General features: G+C 35.3%; 1 protein-coding gene across 1 annotated transcript in view; it reads right to left on the reverse strand.

The window, feature by feature from the left end:
* LOC150099417 (NPC intracellular cholesterol transporter 1-like) overlaps positions 1-20,089 on the reverse strand; it is a 477,548-nt gene that overhangs the window by 207,862 nt on the left and 249,597 nt on the right. Inside the window, exons 14-16 of the mRNA XM_090404409.1 lie at positions 11,520-11,660; positions 5,068-5,157; positions 754-944 (exon numbers count right to left, since the gene is read on the reverse strand). Coding sequence (XP_090260535.1) covers positions 754-944; positions 5,068-5,157; positions 11,520-11,660 — 422 coding nt within the window. The remainder of the gene's footprint in view (positions 1-753; positions 945-5,067; positions 5,158-11,519; positions 11,661-20,089) is intronic.

Genomic DNA, 20,089 nt, shown 5'->3' on the forward strand with positions numbered 1-20,089 from the left:
AATATCCCGAAGAATATGAAGAAAATTTAACCACTGATAACTGATAGTCAGTGAAAAGAGATTTCACAGAAACAATTTGAAAATATTTTTCGTACAATTGAAGTTTTTAAGCAGCAATGCTTAGAGACTGACCCTGATGAGGAGAGAAGCAGTAAAATTTGCAGAAGAGTAGAAGAGGCAATAGGGCGATACCATCGGTTGTATGAAAAAAATAAACATAATGCCTGCCAAACTACGTTAGCTCAATTCTTTGTTAAGAAGTAAAATAATAATAATAATACTTCTTAGTTTTATTTTCTTTTATTGTCTTTCAGCATGGTTTTTCTTTAACTAGGCCCTGAGACATACCTCAATTCTTTTATAAAAAAATTAAGGTTCAAAAAAGAAATTTGAGGAACGAATTATACTTTTTCCCATAGGTTATTATATTTGATTAGTGCGTTTTCAATTAATGCGCCTGTTTTAAAGAACACATTAGGTGCACTAATCGAGGGATTGCTGTATTTGAAAGGATGTGTTCTTTTCATTATAGGATACTAAGTCAAGTAATGTGAAGCCATTATCCTCTATATAGTTGTGAAGATACTTCATGCATAAAGTTTGATCACACTTGAATAAAGGATTAAACAGGATATAATTTCTTGGAAAGAATGATTTTTTCTCAAGCACAAAATATGTAATATGATTTTTACATATATTAAGTGGCTGAAAGAAGGAGATCTATAAAAATAAATAATGAAAAAAAAAAAATACCTGTTTGCAAAAACAGCTGCATTAGAAATCTGTGTCATCAAGGATTCCCTAGTGCAGTTAACAGTGCCACATAATAAGTTCTGGTCTTCAAAACTGGTATAATTGAAGCCTGCTGTAACTACAAAGTACACTGGAGGGCCAACTGCAAGGGAACTTTGAAGTGCGCTGAAATATCGAAGTACGTAGGAGTCCTTAACATAGAGAACAGAAATAAAATATATGATAAATAACACATATATATATGTGTGTGTGTGTGTGCATGTGTGTTTAATTTGCTATTGCTTCAACTGCTAACATATATAGCAAACAGTGCTCAAGAGTTGGAACAAAAATCTGTAGTGGTTTTATAATGGACAGCTGCCACTTCTATAATGTTTAAATCAATATTTCTCTATAATGTTTTTGTAAATTTGCACCAGAAAATGTTCCTTGGTAGTAGTATGTAATTAGTGAATTAAAATTAACAGTTTAGCACTGAAGGAAAATTAACAGTAGTTAATTTTCCCTCAGTACTGATAAGCTACAAAAACAAATGTTTAAATCAAAGAATATTTGCATTACAAAATTACCTGCCTATATGGCAATGCTATTTTCAGATATCTGTGGGGAGGGGCATTGTATGGGATTGCACTGAATATAAATCACTTTCTGCTCCTTAAATCTTCCAAAAATTCATTCCCAAATTCAAAATTTCAAAAAATTCCACACCCAAAGAGTAAAAACATTTAAATAAGGCTGAGAGATGATCATTCAATGAATGCACATAAAACTAAAGGGAGTTTAGAACAGCTAAATGATTGTTTCTAGTATATGCTCGTTTGAAAACACTAGAAAAAAACATGTGGAATTGCATAAAAAATGTGTGCTGTGTCCACAGCCAGATACATTCCATTAAAAAGAACAAATTAATAACAAAGTCCAACATATTCACATCAGACAATCCTCTCTCTCTCTCTCTCCATACCTGTAACTATCTGATGGAGCAAGAAAAAACATTGTGCCCCATAGAAATTTCGTGCTTGCATTTTGATGGATGTGCTATGTATCATAACAAGTTCTTTAATTGTATCCAGATCTGCATAGGGGAACAATGTTTATTTTAGGATATATTAGAAAACAATAATGAAGGAGAATGCTATATTTGGTTTGTATGTTTGAATTACTCAAAGGTATAAATATATCAATCATCATTAATAAGCCAAGTGAAAATGGGAAATGTAAAGAAAAGAGCAAGTGTGAGTAGAAATACTTTCATTACTGGCAAATGGATTATTAATAATTAACATCTGTGATATGTGTGTTCTGTAAGTTTATGATGGCATTAAAAAACTTACGAGGAGAAGGAAAGAGATTTGGTTGCAGAGTATAAATAACTAACCAATAACAAACAGCAACTGTATACATTTAGTAGTATACATAAATAACTATAGGGGTGGCTAATCCAATCAACTAACAATGTTTATCATTATGGTGATTCATTCAGGCAATGGCAGGAAGACATCTGGGTTGACGAGCAGCAAATCATCTTATAAAATTTGATGTGCTTGATGTGTACTTATTTTTTTGTTTTATTTATATTTCACTTTGCTTTCTAAGAATTTTCTTTTGTTTACTGAGGTTCAGTGTACATTGTACACAGCAAGAGAATACATAATATCCGACCATTATTGAAATTATCCACACTTTCAGGAATCCTACATACATCATCAAATTCCTGACATGTACCCTCAAGGAGTGTACAGGATATTATGATAGTACTACATGAAGAACTTACATCATTACTAACTTCCTATCTACAAGTTTCCTCCAAATTAATCTGTTACCTGTCAAGACTCCAACATTATCAGATCTCATATTTCTGTCTTCTAAGGCACTTTTCATTATATCAATCCACCTATATCTTGGTCTTACTCTGGGTCTTTTCTTGCCAACCTGGCAGAGAACACTTGTTTTGCTAATCTTTCCTCTCCCATTTTATTTAAGTGACCATACCACCTGAGATTAGTTCTGCTAACACATTCCTAGATGCTAACAATGCAATGTCAAGTTCTTTCCTAATATCCACGTTTTTAATTTGATATTGCCATTGATGCCATCTGTTCACACCCCTAATCTTTCTTAGGACTCTCATATATGTGGTCTCTAGTCTTTGATCAAGTGTTTTATTTCTAACCCAGCTCTCAGATCCATAAGTTAAAATTGTGAACACTGGCTTGTAGACAGCTAATTTAGTGTTTTGACTAATTTCTCTCTTATTCCATATAAATTTATTCAGCCGACTTCCTACCATACTGGCTTTGTTGATTCTGTTATCATCTATTTCCATATTTAATTTACCATCTTCACTAAAAATTGTGTGTAAGTAGCTGAAATGTTTTACTTGTTCTATAGGTTCTCTATTTACAATGTAGTTGATATTTTCAATATTTCTGCCTATTTTCATTGTCTTTGTCTTGCTGATTTTCATACCAAATTTATTCTATATTCATTACTTTGTTTTTTATTCAGCAGTTCTGTCTTATCATAGATATCTCAGATGTGCTGGTATTTTGTTGTAGATCAAGAAAAGAAATACTTAATAAATAAAAAATAAATATGAATGAATACTTCTTATGACACAGAAGTATTCGTTTTTATTCATAGAGTTTAATTTTTATCATTCCTTTTAAATAGGCTTTCCTATTTTAACAGATAAGCTTAGGTGTTGATGGTTATTCATGACTTATTTTTAAAGGTATTAACAATACCAAACAAAACATTTGTTTTCAAAGTGTTTCATGTAAAAGTTTTCTGGGGGAGGGGGGAACCCATAGCAGTACCATTAATCTGTTTGTAGATTTTTCCTCCCCAATGTAAAGTAACCTGCATACATAATAATTATGATAGTAAACTTTACATGGGGAGGAAAAATCTACAAATAGATTAATGGTACTGTTATGGTCCCCCCCCCTCTTCCCCCTTAGCAAACTGTTACATGGAACACTTTGAAAACAAAGTACTTACCACAGCTACATACAAGCTCCTAATGTGGTTAATGCTATGTTGATGATGTGTTTGTCATTTTGCCCCTGGACAAGACACTCTGGATGCATTTGTCACCTGCCTAAACAGCTAACACCCCCAAAATCTACTTCACAGTAGAAAAAGAATCTAATAACTGTTTATCATTTCTTGACACACTGGTCACCCACCAAAGGTGGGAGACCAATGTGTCAAGGGATGGATCGTTATCTTTTTCCATTTACAGAAAGCTTACACACACACACACAGGAAGATACCTACATAAACAATCACATCATCGTCCAGTCCAACAGTATGGCATTTTTAAACATTTACACACAGAGCAGAGCCATTTGTTCTAACAATAAAGCTCTGTCCACAGAACTCAAATACCTGCGCCATACATTCTTGACTAATGGCTACAACTCCTACAAAATAGATAAAATACTACATAGCCCCATTAGCCCTCCCTCCCTTAATACACAGGGGCACAATATTACCATTTCTATTCCCTATGTCAGAGGTACATCAGAAAAAAATAGCCAAAGTACTGATGAAACATGGCCTTCTAAACACAATCAAACCTATGTTAAACTAACAACTCTGGTCCACTCATCTAAGGTTAAATTTCACCCTCTAGCACACCCTGGAGTGTATGAAGTTCCCTGTGACTTGGCCTACTATGGGCAAACAGGAAGATTAGTTACCATCAGGAAGAACATAAAAAATACATTCACTACTATTATTATGGCATGTCAGGACTAGCAGACCACCCTTCACACAGGATTAGATGGAAGAAAACGAATGTTCTATTTAGAAGTCGTTACAGATCCAAAAGATTATTTTTTGAGTCAGCCATGGCTTTGAAGTATTTTCCTAACATGAACAAATATGGTTGCATTAATTTGCCAAAAATCTGGGAGACTTATGTCAAGAGCAACTCCCACATAGCTGTAATTTTTTTTTTTCTTTACAACATTAGAGAGCACCAAAATAAGACTTTAGATCTTTTATCCATTACAATTGTATTGTTTCACTTACTGTCACATATACAAGCTGTTGTGCTGCCCTGATGATGCTGATTTGAAATTCAACAAAATATGAACAGTTAATATAAGCAGTTAATAAACCATCTTTTGATAAAATTGTTTGGAGTTGTTAATACCATTAAAAATAAGTCATGAAGGCTTTCCCATTATTTTCTCATTTTTGGAGCAACATGAAATAATTTTAAGAAATACATAATCTATACTTAATTCTGTTCATCATTAACAATTACATATTTTATATATTTACATTTGATTTTAAGTATACCTGTGGCATGGCAAGTTGCTGATCTAGGCCTATTTCTAACTGAGGAATAACAGCTATTGAGGAACAAAGCCAACCTAAAAACAATACTAACTGAAAAGAAGAATAAACAAAATTAATAACATGGCATTCTTTAAAACATATATGCATAAAAATACTAAATCAAGTGGAGGTGAAGAAATTCAGTTAAAATAATAATGTTATTATTAAGTAAGACCTCCAGGAAGTCAGGCACTCTTTGAGGGAGGCCACATACAACATGTGCTACATACACCAGCTGTCACACTTGTTCTTGAATTCATTCATTCACACTACTTGCAAGCACAACATTCAATGGCAATCCATTCTAATCACGCACCACTGTATGAGAGAAAAATCTAGATCTCACCATCCTCCTTCCTTGGTGGCATTCATTCTCAGCTCAAGGATGTCCTCTCATCCTTTCCCCACCCTCCATAATATGAAAAATTCAATCACTGAAATTTTTTGTGACCTTTCAGAAGTCTGTAAGTCTCAATCATATCATCCATCTTTTTCCTGTTTGCCAGTGTTTGCAGTCTGCTGGTCCTTGCCTTGCATGCAGGGGGTAGGTCTTGCCCCTGCACACATTTTGGTATGGACCCTGAACAACACAAGGTGTTGTTCAGGGACAATACCACAGGTTCCAGCATAGTGTCTTGATACACTTTGGCAGAGGTTTTGATTCCTTTTTCACAGAAATATAACTTGGATACACCTGATACATAACCCCACACCAAACTATCACTGATGTGGGGTGATGACCTCTCTGAATACTGGGTGCTATGCAACCATCCAGGACATATACCCAATCATTTTGGTGGTTAAATGACTCTTCTCATCTGTGAAGAGGATATCCTTGTGTCTATTGTTCACATACAGCTGGTGAAGTATCTTTGATTTTATCCCTCTCTGCTGCATAAGTTGTGGTTAGGAAAGTGTCCAGTAGAAACAATAAGCTTTCATCCCAGTTCATCAGTTAGTGCATGTGACATTGTTCTCTGCCAAACATTCATCTATCGCAACATCACTTTGTGTTCTCATAGGATTATGACAGAGATGTGTGTCCTCACAAGCTGTTACAAAAGATGCTATTACAGCCACATAGTTCCCATAATCTCCCTACTGCATGTTAATCTGTATAGCAACACATCTCTCTCTCTCACTATATATATATACTGATAAACATGCAAATGTTGGCTGCGCACAGAGCTACTAATGGAATTGAGCTCATGCAATTCTGGGCAGCACGAAGGTGTGTGGAAGATAACTTGAAGCATCTTTATGGCAAGACTTTGTATAATATCCTGTTTAGCCTATACACTGCAACATTTTGAACAGCTTTACTCTTGACATCTTGTTGTACTGTATGTTCCAAATCTGCAAAACATATACAAGACCTTGATGTATTCCTATGATTTCTCAACTATTTGTCTTCAAATAAAAAGTTACTCTTTCAAGTTTTCTCTTCAAATTTTTCTTAGTATGTTTGTAGAAATCTAACTTGGAACAATTAGCAGATAGAAAATCCTTTCCATTTCAGATGATATGTTGTTATGCAGCTCTTATAATATTGCATTTTTATTTATTTATTTATTAAGTGTTTGCTTAGATAACTTGGAGTGTTTTTAGTATATTTTGTAGTTTTTTTTAGTGTATTGTATTTAGTAATACAATTGAAGAAATACTGTTAAACTCTTAAAAATGGCACTATAAACTTGTCAGAACAGTGTCAAAAGTTCAAATTAGCACACAAACCATCGAATGTCCCACTGAGAAGAAGTTTTGCAACAATGATGTTGATAAAATAAGTGAGGATAACTTAGTATTTGAAATAACCCAATTAAAACAAGATATTAGCCAATCAACCAGAGAATTATAAAAAGTTGAGAAACATTTAATGAAATTTAGACAAGATAAGAAATATAGTTAGACAAGAAAACACTGAAGTGGTAATAATATAATAATAATAATGGCAACTAGGAAAGTAAAAAAGAAAAGGGGAAAAAAAGGAAACAATATTGTATGGCAACTCAATTATGAAATTTGATGGCATCATCAGTTCAAGAATTCCTAATATAATAGAGAAAAAGAAAAGTAAAAGAGATAGTAGTGTTGGTTGAAACTAATCATTTAAGTAGTAAAAATATATTAATTATTAACCCCAGATCTCCGTGGAGTCAAAAGACATATCATGAGAGGCAAATAATATTACACAATGCCCACGAAACTACGCTTTAAACTTATTCAATATATCTGCATTCGCATAATGTCAGGCAATGCATTCCACTAACCAACCACTCTCTATGCAAAGAACCTACTCCTTATGTCCCCTGCTCACACCCTCCTTATACAACTTCCAGCATGTCCCTTGTTTTACCCTTTCCCCCATTCTATGAAAAATTTCTCCACATTAACCTGGTAACAATCTTTACCAACTTAAATGTCTCAATCACATCCCCCCTCTCTTCCTCCTATTCACAAGGCATTGCAAACTGCATTTCTTCAATCAGTCCTCATATCCTACATGCCAAAGATTAGTGACGACCTCAGTCAGTCTTCTCTGAACCCTTTCAAACATATCCACATCACCATGAAAACTGGGGGAACAAATCTGTGCACAATAATCCATACAAAGCCTGATCAAGGCCTTATACAGGGAAACAAGAACCTCTTTATTTCTATAATTTCTATAATCTGATGTGTTCTTCACAACTTATGCAATGTGACCTCTAAACTTTAGATCCTTGTCCACCGGCATTCCAAGGTCTCTTATCTCCTCAACTTTCCCACCATTAGTAGCATCTGTTGCCTACCAAATTTCAGAACCTTACACTTGCAAACATCATTGAACTGACAATTCCACAGTGTTGGAATTGACAATTCCACACATACAGTATATTCAAGTCCTGTAATGACAACATCTGCTTGATTTCTCACCTCTCCCCCCAAGTTTTGCATCACCTGAAAACAGTTGTATATCACTAGTTAAACCTATCCCAATATCATCATCATCATCAAATTCCTGACATGTACCCTCAAGGGGTGTACAGGATATGATAGTACTACATGAAAAATTTACATCATTACTAACTTCCTATCTACAATTTTCCTCCAAATCAGTCTGTTACTTGTCAAGACAACAACATTAGCAGATCTTATATTTCTATCATCTAAGGCACTTTGTACCCCGTATCAATCCACCTATATCTTGGTCTTCCTCTGGGTGGTTTTCCTGCGAGAACACTTGTTTTGCTAATCTTTCCTCGCCTATTCCACCAAATGAGATTAGCTCTGCTAACACATTCCTGGATGCTGACAATGTCAAGTTCTTTCCTAATATCCTCGTTTTTAATATGATATTCCCATTGATGCCATCTGGTCACGCTTCTAATCTTTCTCAGGACTCTCATATCTGTGGTTTCTAGTCTTTGGTCAAGTGTTTTACTTCTGACACAGCTAATTAAGTGTTCCAACTAATTTCTCTTATTCCATATGAATTTATTCAATTGACTTCCTACCATACCAGCTTTGTTGATTCTGTTGTCTATTTCCATATTTAATTTACCATCTTCACTAAAAATCGTGCCTAAGTAGCTGAAATTTTTACTTGTTCCACAGGTTCCCCGTTCACAACACAGTTGACATTTTCAACAATTCTACCTATTTTCATTGTCTTTGTCTATTTAATGCTGACCTTCATACCATATCTATTACAACAGTTATTCAATTTAGTCAGGGAATCTTGAAAACTTGTAGCGGATTTATTTAGAAGTATAACATCGTCCGCATAAAGCAAAGAGCTGACATTAATATCTCCAATTCTGATATCATGTTTAATACCACTTTCCTTCATAATGTCATCCATATAGATAATGAATAACAGAGGGGATAATGTACATCCTTGTCTCACACCAGATTTAACATTAAACCATCTTCCTGTACTTCCTTCAATTCTAACTGCTGACTTACAACTCAAACGAAGACTAAGTATTGCTTGATGTAATTCCCCATTAACACCACATAACTGTAGCGTATTGAATAGCTTCTCTCTTGGCACCTTGTCATATGCCTTCTCCAGATCGACAAAACTCAAATACAGATCTTTGTTATATTCCCATGCTTTCTCAACTATTTGTCATAAAGTGAAGATCTGATCCTGACAGTCTCTATTTGGCCTGAATCCAGCTTGTTCTTCACCAAGCTTTCCTTCCACAATTCTTCTCAATTGTTTCTCAAGTACACTCACATAGATCTTGCCAGGAACACTCAGTAGCGAAATGCCTCTGTAATTCTTACATTCAGTTTTATTTCTGTTTTTATATATGGGTACTATTAGAGCTCTACCCAATATCATTAATATTCAAATTAAATAACAATGGCCCTAACTGACCCCTGCAGCACGCCACTAGTTGGTTCACCTATCATTCACCTATCCAACTCACTAGTTTATGATTCAATCCCATCTGCTTCAGTTTAGTGACCAACGTTTGGTGTGGCAATTTATCTAAAGTCTTTGCAAAATTGAAATATAGCATCTTCCTTGTCTAATACATTTGTCAGCTTGTTATAGTACATAAGCAACTTTGTAAAACATGATTTCCCTTTAACAAATGCATGCTGACAACACAAAGAATATCACTGTTATCAACCCATTTTCATAGGACATGGCCTACGGCAACTTCCAACTAAATATCTCTTCCCATCAACCTCCACCTCACACTACACTGCTACTAATTCCCTCTTTCATGTCTAACTTATGTGGACATAAGTTCCCTTGCTATCATCAGCAGCACTCCAATTATGTCCACATAAGTTAGACATTAAAGAGGCACATATTTTATATGGGACTCCAGTGCCACAGCTCTGTGGTGCACCGCCATCAGTATAGATTACAGTGCAGCAGAGTATGGTGCTCCTGCCTGGCTCAATAGTTAATGTGCCAATAAACTAGATGCTCAACTCTATGTTTAATAACGAGTTGCATTAGGAGTACACTCTTACAATGGCTCTCCATTTTGAGCCATATTGCTCCTCCCGAACTGCGACTACAGGAAAGCTTGCTTCGTGAATATAAAAGAATTTTAAATAACCAACACCTTCCAATACATGAATTTATTCTAGATGCTTTATCAAACAGACTAAAATCCAGAAGACCTGCCATAAAAACCGCCCGTAATCATCTTAACCAAAATGACAGTATGGTGAGTAGGTGAGATGTACTGTGGTCCCAAGCAGTATCACCTGAAGTTTGTAATTACATAAACATCTTCCAAAAACCATCTGGATTTGACCTGCCCAGGAATATATGGATGACAGCTAACAGGATTTGTACAGGTGATGGTGTATGTATGTAGAGACTTATTTTCGAAGTGGGGTAACATACCAAATCCCCATTGTCCCTGAGGAGCAAAGACCCAAACCATTCGCTATATAATACAGGAATGTGAACTGACTGCATATCCAGGTGAATTTAAGGATATCTTTGACCTATTCACAGAGGTGATCAATTGGATTAAAAACCTAAATGCTAAAATATGATTAATCTTCTGTCTGATGCTTATCATAAATTTAGTGTTCGTATTTGCCTGAATGTAGATGCTTTACTTTTTATTTATATTATCATATATGTGTATCTTATCTATATTCATGTGTATTTTATCTTATTGTCTTTTGACCATGTGTACATGCCATACGATAAATAAATAAAATAAATAGTACAATATTGTTTGCATATCTTAAGTCGTTTATATTTCTGCCTCGTTCAAATTCTGCTAGTTGGAAGATATTCTCAGTACAGAGGTTAAATGAAGAGAAAAAACACTGCCTTGCCTGACACCCTTGTTTACTAAGCATTCCTCCAAGGTTTCTCTTGCAATTCTTATTGAGGCAGTTTGTTCCCAATATAGATTTATCAGTAATTTGGTATCTTTGCCATCTACTCCAAATTTTTTGATGCATTCTATCAGTTGTTCATGCTCTACATTGCCAAAGGCCTTTGTGTAGTCAATAAAACATAAGTAGACTTCTTTCTGCTTCTCCAGATATCTTTCTATAATAGTTCCAACTTTGAAGAGTCCTTCCTTAGTCCCTTTATTTCTTGAAAACCAGATTGTGTCTCATTAATTTCCAATTTCATTTTATGTTTTACAACACAAATACTACTGAATCAATTGTAGAAATGCTATTTTAAAAAAATATATAAATAATTCTTGATGAATATCGATTTTTTTTAGATACAAACTTTAAATATTATATCTAAAATTTTTAGTTTTATGTAATTAAAAATTTTCAGTAATTAAAAAAATATTCACTGAAAGAATTTTAAATAGCTTTGCAGAGATTCTCAAAGATATTTTTCAAAGAATAATAAACATTTAAAAGGTAATACAAGAAAAAAAAAAGTCAAAGTGCACATACTTTAATTAAAAACTTACCACAAAAACTTTAACAGGGGTTTTCAACAGAAATTTAGCATAATGATTTTCAAATGAATGATATAACCAACCCTTTGGATAATACTGGCTTTCAACTGCTTTTTTACTTCTCACACAACATACCACATCAAACCTGCCATCCTAAGGGAAGAAAAATTAAGACAAACATAACAAATTTATATTAAATGATACAACTATTTGCCTAGCTGTATAAATTTAAACATGCATTATTAGCAAAACTCCAGTTCTGGATAAATATTAATTATATACAAATAAGTAATAACATTTATAAGAATTGTCCAACCCATCTGTTAACCATTCAAAATCTATATGCAAGAATATGTTCAGAAATTGATTTAAACTTTGAAAATTAAACAGACATGCATCAACTGTACTGCATGTTTAACATTCACATGTGCATCAGCAGTTGCCAAATTTGTTACTATTTTAGCTTTATTATATATCTCTGAGAAAAATTTTTTTTCCTGATCTAAAACTAGAAAGAGAATATTAGATGATCATTTTGATGATGATAAAACCAGTAATTAAAACTGCCAGTCATTGCCAGCCTGGTTGGCTGAGGGGATAGCATACTCACTCTGCAACCAACAGGTTGTGAATTCGAATTCCACCTTAGGCATATGGAAGGAAGTATTAGTTTGTTATTCAAAAGGGAGAGGTCATTATCATCAAGGATTCATTCAATGATATGACTTTGCCCATTTGTTCTGGTACTACCTCGCACAGTGTTGTGCCGATTAAAGCAAACCATAAGAAGTATGGGCCCAGGCAGTAATATAATATCATCAAGATCAATTTCATTTAACTCAGCATCCAATGATAAATAAAATTAACATACTGTAATTTAAAAAAAAAATCACATTAATAGGTAAATTGCTACTGCTTCCAGAGCAATATCAAGAGGCACATGATGGAAAGGAGTATAACTACTCATTAGGATAGCTACTCCACCATTAGCAGGATGATCTCCAATTCTGTCCATGCATACAACAGTGAAATTCCTAAAGGTAAGGTTTTAAATATGTTTCCTGCAGAGAGAAATAAAAAGGTTTGTGTATCTCCAGCAAAATCTTGATATCATCGATATTCTGGAAAAATCCACAACAGTTCCATGGTAAATATTTCCTATTATTTTGGCTTTTTAGACTTCTCCAATTTTTGGGAGGTTGAATGCTTGCCTTTGTAAGGTTTATTTTTTATCTAAAGATTTCGAGTGTCCATCTCTTCCTCTGGAAAAATAAATCATCTGATATGTCAGGATCAGTTGGCAAGTTTAATTTGCTTTCTTTTTACTTTACATTTTCTTAGCTGCCACTTCCTCAACATAAGAGAATACAAAAGATATTTCTTTTTCATGTTTCCACTTTTGACATGTGCAGGAGTAAGCTGGATGACTTCACTTACAGCTGACATATTTAGCTTTCTTTGAAGAGCAAGATTTGTTATCATGCTCTTTACTACCACATCAGGTATAGGTGAAAGAGCCATGACAGGTGGTTTGGACATGACCTCAGTTCTGATTTAAAGCATCTTAATGGATTAAGGATGTATGGTCCATAAGGGCAGTTGAGATACCCTGCTTTTCCAGGTGTTGGAGGCTTAAGTATATCAAAAATAAGGAAGATGTTCCTGGATGGAACCAGGTCACCATCCTACATATCAGGATGCACCTCATAGCTGTCTCTCCCTGATCTTTAAGCTGTGAACATACTGATCATCAGGAACACCAAGGAAATCCCACTCTGATAACACTCCTCTACAAGAATTCAGTGTTTTATGAGATGCCACTATAACTGGTATTTCACCCACTGATGTTCTCAGCAGTTTCTCAATTACTGTACAAATGACATAGCAGAAAAGGAAGAGAATGACCAGATAGTAATGGAAAAGATAGTACATTTACATGGAGTTCACAAAACAATATGTGAGACCTGAGTGGTTGGAGAAACATCTGATGGATGCTATGACACAGAAGCAAAGGAAAGAGGAGAGAAAGCAGAGCACAAAAAAGCAAAAGGGTGAGAATAAGGATCAGGAAATTCACTGATTATAGGAGTCCTTGAGCAGAGTCTGATGAAATTGTGTTTTCCTGATGCTAGGATTAAGGAAGTCAGTATGCTACACGTATGCAGAGAGTTTATGTGAGAGATATGTTTTGTACAAAGATTGGTTGGTACAAACAGTTTAGCAGGTGATAAGTGTGGTATGTGAGAAGACATGAAGAGTTGCTAGTGCATGTGAAAAAGAAGACCGAGAAAGTAAAAGTTGCGAGTCTGTTGCAATGGCATGATAGAGGTGAACTGAGATGGAGAGATGATCACGAATGAGTCAGTGCATATTATGCAGAAGGAATGGTGTGGAGTTTGTGGATTTTTAGTGAGTTTTATTGAAGGAAGGATTTATTATTATTATTATTGCACCCTCCATGGAGTCAGTAGACAACTGACAACATATCATACTGACGCTTAAAATCCTTAACACTCTTTGTATTAACGACATTCTAATAATGTGTTCTGCTCACTGATAATTTACCATGTAAAAAATCTACTACTTACATCGCCCTTTTACCACACTTACATAACCCCATCTGGATTAATCCGATAAAATCCTCTAACTTAAATGTCTCTTATCATATCATCTCTTTTCTTCCTATCCATCAAACTCTATAATCCACATCTCTTCAACCTCACTCCATAGCCAGCATTCCAAAGTTATAATATTATCTTAGTCACTCATCTCTGGACCCCTCTCCAATGTTTCCACATTACACTGAAACTATATGACTGAATCTGATCACATAGTCCAAGTAGCATCTGAGCAATGCTTTATACAGTGGCACAACCACTACATTATCGCTATTATAGGAAGTGTTAGAACACTTCCTATAATAGCAACAGTATGATGTGCAGTCTTTGCAACACTTGCAATATACTATTTAAAACTTCAGTATACTGTAAACCATCAGTCCCAATTCTTGAATCTCATCCACTTCCTGCAATAGAGCACCATCAATATAGTAAACAGCCTTATATTTCTGCATTCCAAAATGCAACAACTTGCACTTATTAATATTAAAACTGAAACCCACTCCTTTGTCCAAGTCAAAAGTCTATTCAAATCTTCCTGAAGGGAATTAACATCAGCAGTGTTACTTATAATTCTTCTCAATTTTGCATCATCAGCAAACTGAAGATCGCTAGTCAGTCCATACGAGGGTGGTCTGAAAAGTTCTCGGCCTTGATCATAGATGTCAACACTATCGACAAGATTTTTTTTTTCTAAGTTGGTACATCTGTCATAAGCATCCATGTGAAATTGCAAGTCATTCTATAAAGTAGTTTGTTTTATACAGCTGTCTGAAACAAAAGTGTTGTCTGTATCCCTTGAAATGGATAAATTGAGTATCGTGCAGTTATAAAATTCTTTGTAAAAGAAGGTTTAATGCCAAAAGAAATTCATTTAAAGTTCATAAAAGTTTCTGTGCACTCTTCTCCCTTGTTTATGACAATTAAGAAATGGGCTGCCGAGTTTAAACCTGGCCGTACCACCCTTGAAGATGATTCACATGAAGGACATCCATAAAGTGTAACACCAGAAATCATTGATCAAGTGCCATGATATGTATTGGATGACCCGCAAGTCAAAGTGCATGAAATTGCTCAGACTATAGGCATTTCAAAAGCACGTGCAAGATATATATGAAGAATTGCAAATGAAAAAGCTTTGCACAAGATGGGTGTCATGCTTGCTCACAACAGATCAAAAATGCACTCGCATGAAAATCTCTGAACAGTGCCTGGAGCATTTTAACAAGAATAAAACTGATTTTGTGCATCAATTATTACTATGGATGAGACTTGGATTCACCATTACACACCAGAATCTAAACAGCAGTCAAAACAGTGGACAGAAGCCGGTTGTTCAGCACCAAAGAAGACAAAGTCGGTTCCATCAGCAGGAAAGGTCACGGCATCGGTGTTTTGGGATGCTAAAGGCATTTTCTTTATTAATTATCTTGAAAAGGGTAAAACAATAACCGGGGAATATTATTGTGATCTTTTAACCAGACTAGATGAAAAAATTCATGAGAAAAGACCCGGTGTTCAGAAGAAAAAAAAATCATCTTTCATTAGGACAATGCACCTTCCCACAAAGGTGTTTTGGCAATGGGAAAATTAAGGGATCTGCACTATGAATTGTTGGAACATCCACCCTATTCCCCAGATTTTGCTCCCTCTGACTTCTATCTCTTCCCAAAACTAAAACTCTTCCTTGCTGGTCAGCGTTTTTCTTCGAATCAAGAGATCATTGCAACTGTAGAGTGGTATTTTGCAAATCTTACTGAGAACCACTACAGGGATGGGATAATGACACTGGAGTATCGCTGGAATAAATATATTAGTCTTAAGGGAGATTATGTTGAAAAATAAAAATAATTTTGAAATTAAAAATTTGTTTTTTCATTGTTAGGCAGAGAACTTTTCAGACCACCCCTCGTATGATATATCATTTACAAACAAGGTAAACACCAGCTGCCTAAGAACAGAACCCTAGGGCATGGCACCGATTACCCTCCTTTTTGAGAGACTGCTCCACAACAACTTGCTGGTATCGTTCATAGTGCCAATCATCGATCTATCTAACCATATACTATTTATTCCTATCCTCTGCAGCTAGTACGTCAAATTATCATGTGGTAATCTATTAAACACCTTTGCAAAGTCCAAGAATATCATATGATTTTCCCTTATCTAACACACTCATTACCTTATCATAAAATGCAAGTAAATTGCTAAAACAAGACTTACCCTTTACAAATCAATGCTGACCTCATAAAGAATGCTATGTTCATCAACTCAAACTTGTATTCTATTCCTAACAAATCTCTCCAACATCTTGACTACAACTGCAGTTATACAGACTGATCTATAATTGGAAAATTCTATCCTAGAAGTATGCTTGTAGAGTAATACTATTTTGCCTTTTTTTCACTTTTTAGTAACCCTACCCATTGCAAGACTTGCATTAAACAATCAGGTCAAGGACATAGCTAACTGTTGTGCACATTCCTTAAGAATATGTGGTGAGATGTCATCCATTCAAACAGACTTATTAACATCTAACCCAATCAACACTTAATACACCTCTTATTCTTTCACTTCCGATTCTCCTAATGCTTGTCTCCCTTCTATATATTGCACCACATAATTTACATCAGTATGATAAACACTGATAAAGTGCTTGTTCAATAATTCCACTATATCCCTTGTAACTTTCACTCTGCTGCCATGACTATCCACCAGTGTAAACTTGCCATAATTATTCTTTCTCTTATCTAAATTAAGGGGATATCAAATCCCACATTGTTTTAAAACCGAATAAGAAACTCAAAGATTGGAATCAGAGACTTTCATGCCGAATATAGTAAACTATAAAGTATCGGCGACCACTAGCGTGAGCTAATGCAAGTGACCCTAGTACGTAGTACAATACCGGAGAACTTGCAAAGTCAGTAAAGTTCTGATCGCTATTCTTAGGTATTTTCCATAATGTAAAAACACATCTCCTAGGAAATGTATGCTGTTATTACATTATGGTGGGAGGTCACTACCCAGACCGGTTTCAGCCTTTTTTGAGGCTTCATCAGTGAGTAGCTAGATCAAATTAATGCCAAAACGTATAGCGAAAAGAAATTATATACTCCGCTATATGAGCTATTTTCGCTATACACTTTGGTATTAATTTGGTCTAGCTACTCACTGATGAAGCCTCAAAAAAGGCTGAAACCGGTCTGGGTAGTGACCCCCCCACCATAATGTAATAACAGCATACATTTCCTAGGAAATGTGTTTTTACATTATGGAAAGTACCTAAGAATAGCGATCAGAACTTTACCGACTTTGCTGCAAGTTCTCCGGTATTGTACTACATACTAGGGTCACTTGCATTAGCTCACGCTAGTGGTCGGCGATACTTTATAGTTTACTATATTCGGCATGAAACTCTCTGATTCCAATCTTTGAGTTTCTTATTCGGTTTTAAAACAATGTGGGATTTAATATCCCCTTAATTTAAATAATGTTTATATCGCCGAAATTAAGCTTATTAGCTCTTTATATTTAAGTATTCTTTCTCTTGCTTGCCATATGAAAAATTTCCCCTTGAGTTAACCTTGGTCTGATCAGCTAATCTCCTCTCGCACCTTTTCTTACTTTACCATGCTTGTCACCTTACTAGCCTGCGCATTATACTCTTCATTGATGCAATGACCACCAACTGTCTTGTACCTCCTCCATAGCATTTTCTTTTCCAAACACAACTTGTTTGATTTCACTGTTAAATTATTTCACTCCTGCTTTATTTACTCACTAAACCCTTGGTATGCAGTTATATATTGCTTGTGTCAGATACTGTCTTGTGAATTTCCATACACTGCCAACATCTCCTCTGCTCAGCTAATCTACCCAATGTACTGAATACTAACTAACTACAGAGCGTTCTATAACCACCCACTTTATACTTCCACATATATCCATTTTTGGCAATAACCTTTTCTTGTTTCACCACTTCCCAAACAAGTAAACCTCATGATCACTCTCACCAACTGGAAACAGAGTTAACACCTCATTAACAACTACATCTTGTGAAGTTATCACCAAATCCAAAACATTAAAGCCTCTAGTTGCTTTAGTCGCTTGCTGCTTAAGATATTTATCTGTCATAAATTCAACAAATCACTCTTCTTGTTCCCATACATTATGTCCTCCTTCCATTCTATATTCCTGTAAGTAAAGTCACCCATCAGAATCACCTTCTTTTTACATGTCCAACCAATCTGCCTAAACATTTCACAATCAGCATTCTTCTACATTCCCTGGCCAATAACAGAATCCATCAGATATACTAGCCTGTTATTTTCAACTTCATACCACACAGATTCAAAATCTGTGCATGCACTATCAACTGCCACACTTTGCAAACATAATTCCTCTGCAATCATTAACCACTCCCACTCCTTTTTTCACATTCCTATCATTCTTGAAAATTATACATCCTTCCATTTCTATTCCCAACATCACATCCTCCTCAGACAACCAAGTTTCACTTATTCCAATTATCTTTGGTCATAATCCTGGGGAAGTGTTTTTTTGCAAGCCTGGCTGGCCGAGTGGTTAGTGTATCCGCTCTCCAGCTAAAAGGCTGCGGGTTCGAATCCATCCTGCCGTGGGCATGGATGTTTGTGGAAAATACTAGTGGCGGTGGTCGGCGGCAGATGGCGTTGCTGTCAGTTTGTGGATTGAGTGGTTAAGACAGAGTTGTAGAGCAGGTGCCTCTCCCTCGATGAGTCTTTGGACTCCTTAGAGGTGTCAAATAATAATAATAATAGCAATGACTCAATCAATGCAACAAATTCAGCTCTCGTTTTTTCAAATAATCATTACATTTGTATAAACATAACAATCCCTGTGTATTTGAAGTCATTCTACCACCACGAACATTCTCTATTCTAACTGCTATACCATATCTCTCTTCAATCTGACCACTCCTGTTTCTTTGTTCCTGACTCTAATTTCCATTCATACCTATCTCATCCTGACCTTTATGCATTTAATCACCTTGTGCTGCTGTAATCACATCTTCAGTCTTGTATCCATCTTCCTCCTGTCATATAATAAATTAGTTGTGTTATCCTGCTTCACAAGCAGATTCTGATCATTCACTACATTAACTTCTTGACTCTTGCCTTCTCAGAAAAACAATAGTATTTCTAAATGCCCAACACCAATCTCATTCAAATGCAATCCATCAACTTGGAACCATTCCAACTTTCCTTCAAATTCACTCCATAGATTTACACTGAACCCCTTTTGCCTCACACAACTCAGCCATCTTACTATTCATTATCTCTGCTCTCCTTCTCAATTCACTATTGTCATACCTAGGCAACACTAACAACTTTTCCAACAACACTTTTATCCTTTACCACTTCCTCAAGTCTCTATCAACCTTCATTTTTTCCCCAAATAAGTCATTTGTGCCTATCTTAGTGACTATCACTAATTTTGATGCCTGCTCTTTCATTTTCTGCAACACATCAGTTATTTGTTTCATTGTTCTACCAGGAAAGAATGCTTTGTGTACTTTATTAGTCATCACACCTCTAATGATTGCGTTCCCATATAATGATTCTTTGATTCTTTCTTAGTAATACTCACTTCCTCCTTCCCATTTTCATCAAGCAATCTCTTCTTTAGATATTTAACATCATCTTCCAGATATTTCATTTCACTTTTCATTAACTTCCTGCCTAAGCTCTTCCACTATTGTACTGACATTTGCTCCCATTTCTAATCACTGTAATCTATCAATACATTTTTCACATAAGTTAATGCTTTCCTACTTTTCATTTACCATAACAATTTACAAATCTTTCACATTTCTCGGTGCATACATGTAGCAATTTTTGCAATGCATCCACTTGGAAAAATCTAAGGCAGAGCTCAATCTGCAGGGCAAATCAAATAGCAAAACACAATATAAACAAACAA

The sequence above is a fragment of the Typopeltis vanoorti genome, chromosome 14 (genome assembly GCF_054136105.1).
Source record: "Typopeltis vanoorti isolate ZY-2024b chromosome 14, IOZ_Tvanoo_1.0, whole genome shotgun sequence".
In the NCBI taxonomy this organism is placed as follows: Eukaryota; Metazoa; Arthropoda; class Arachnida; order Uropygi; family Thelyphonidae; genus Typopeltis; species Typopeltis vanoorti.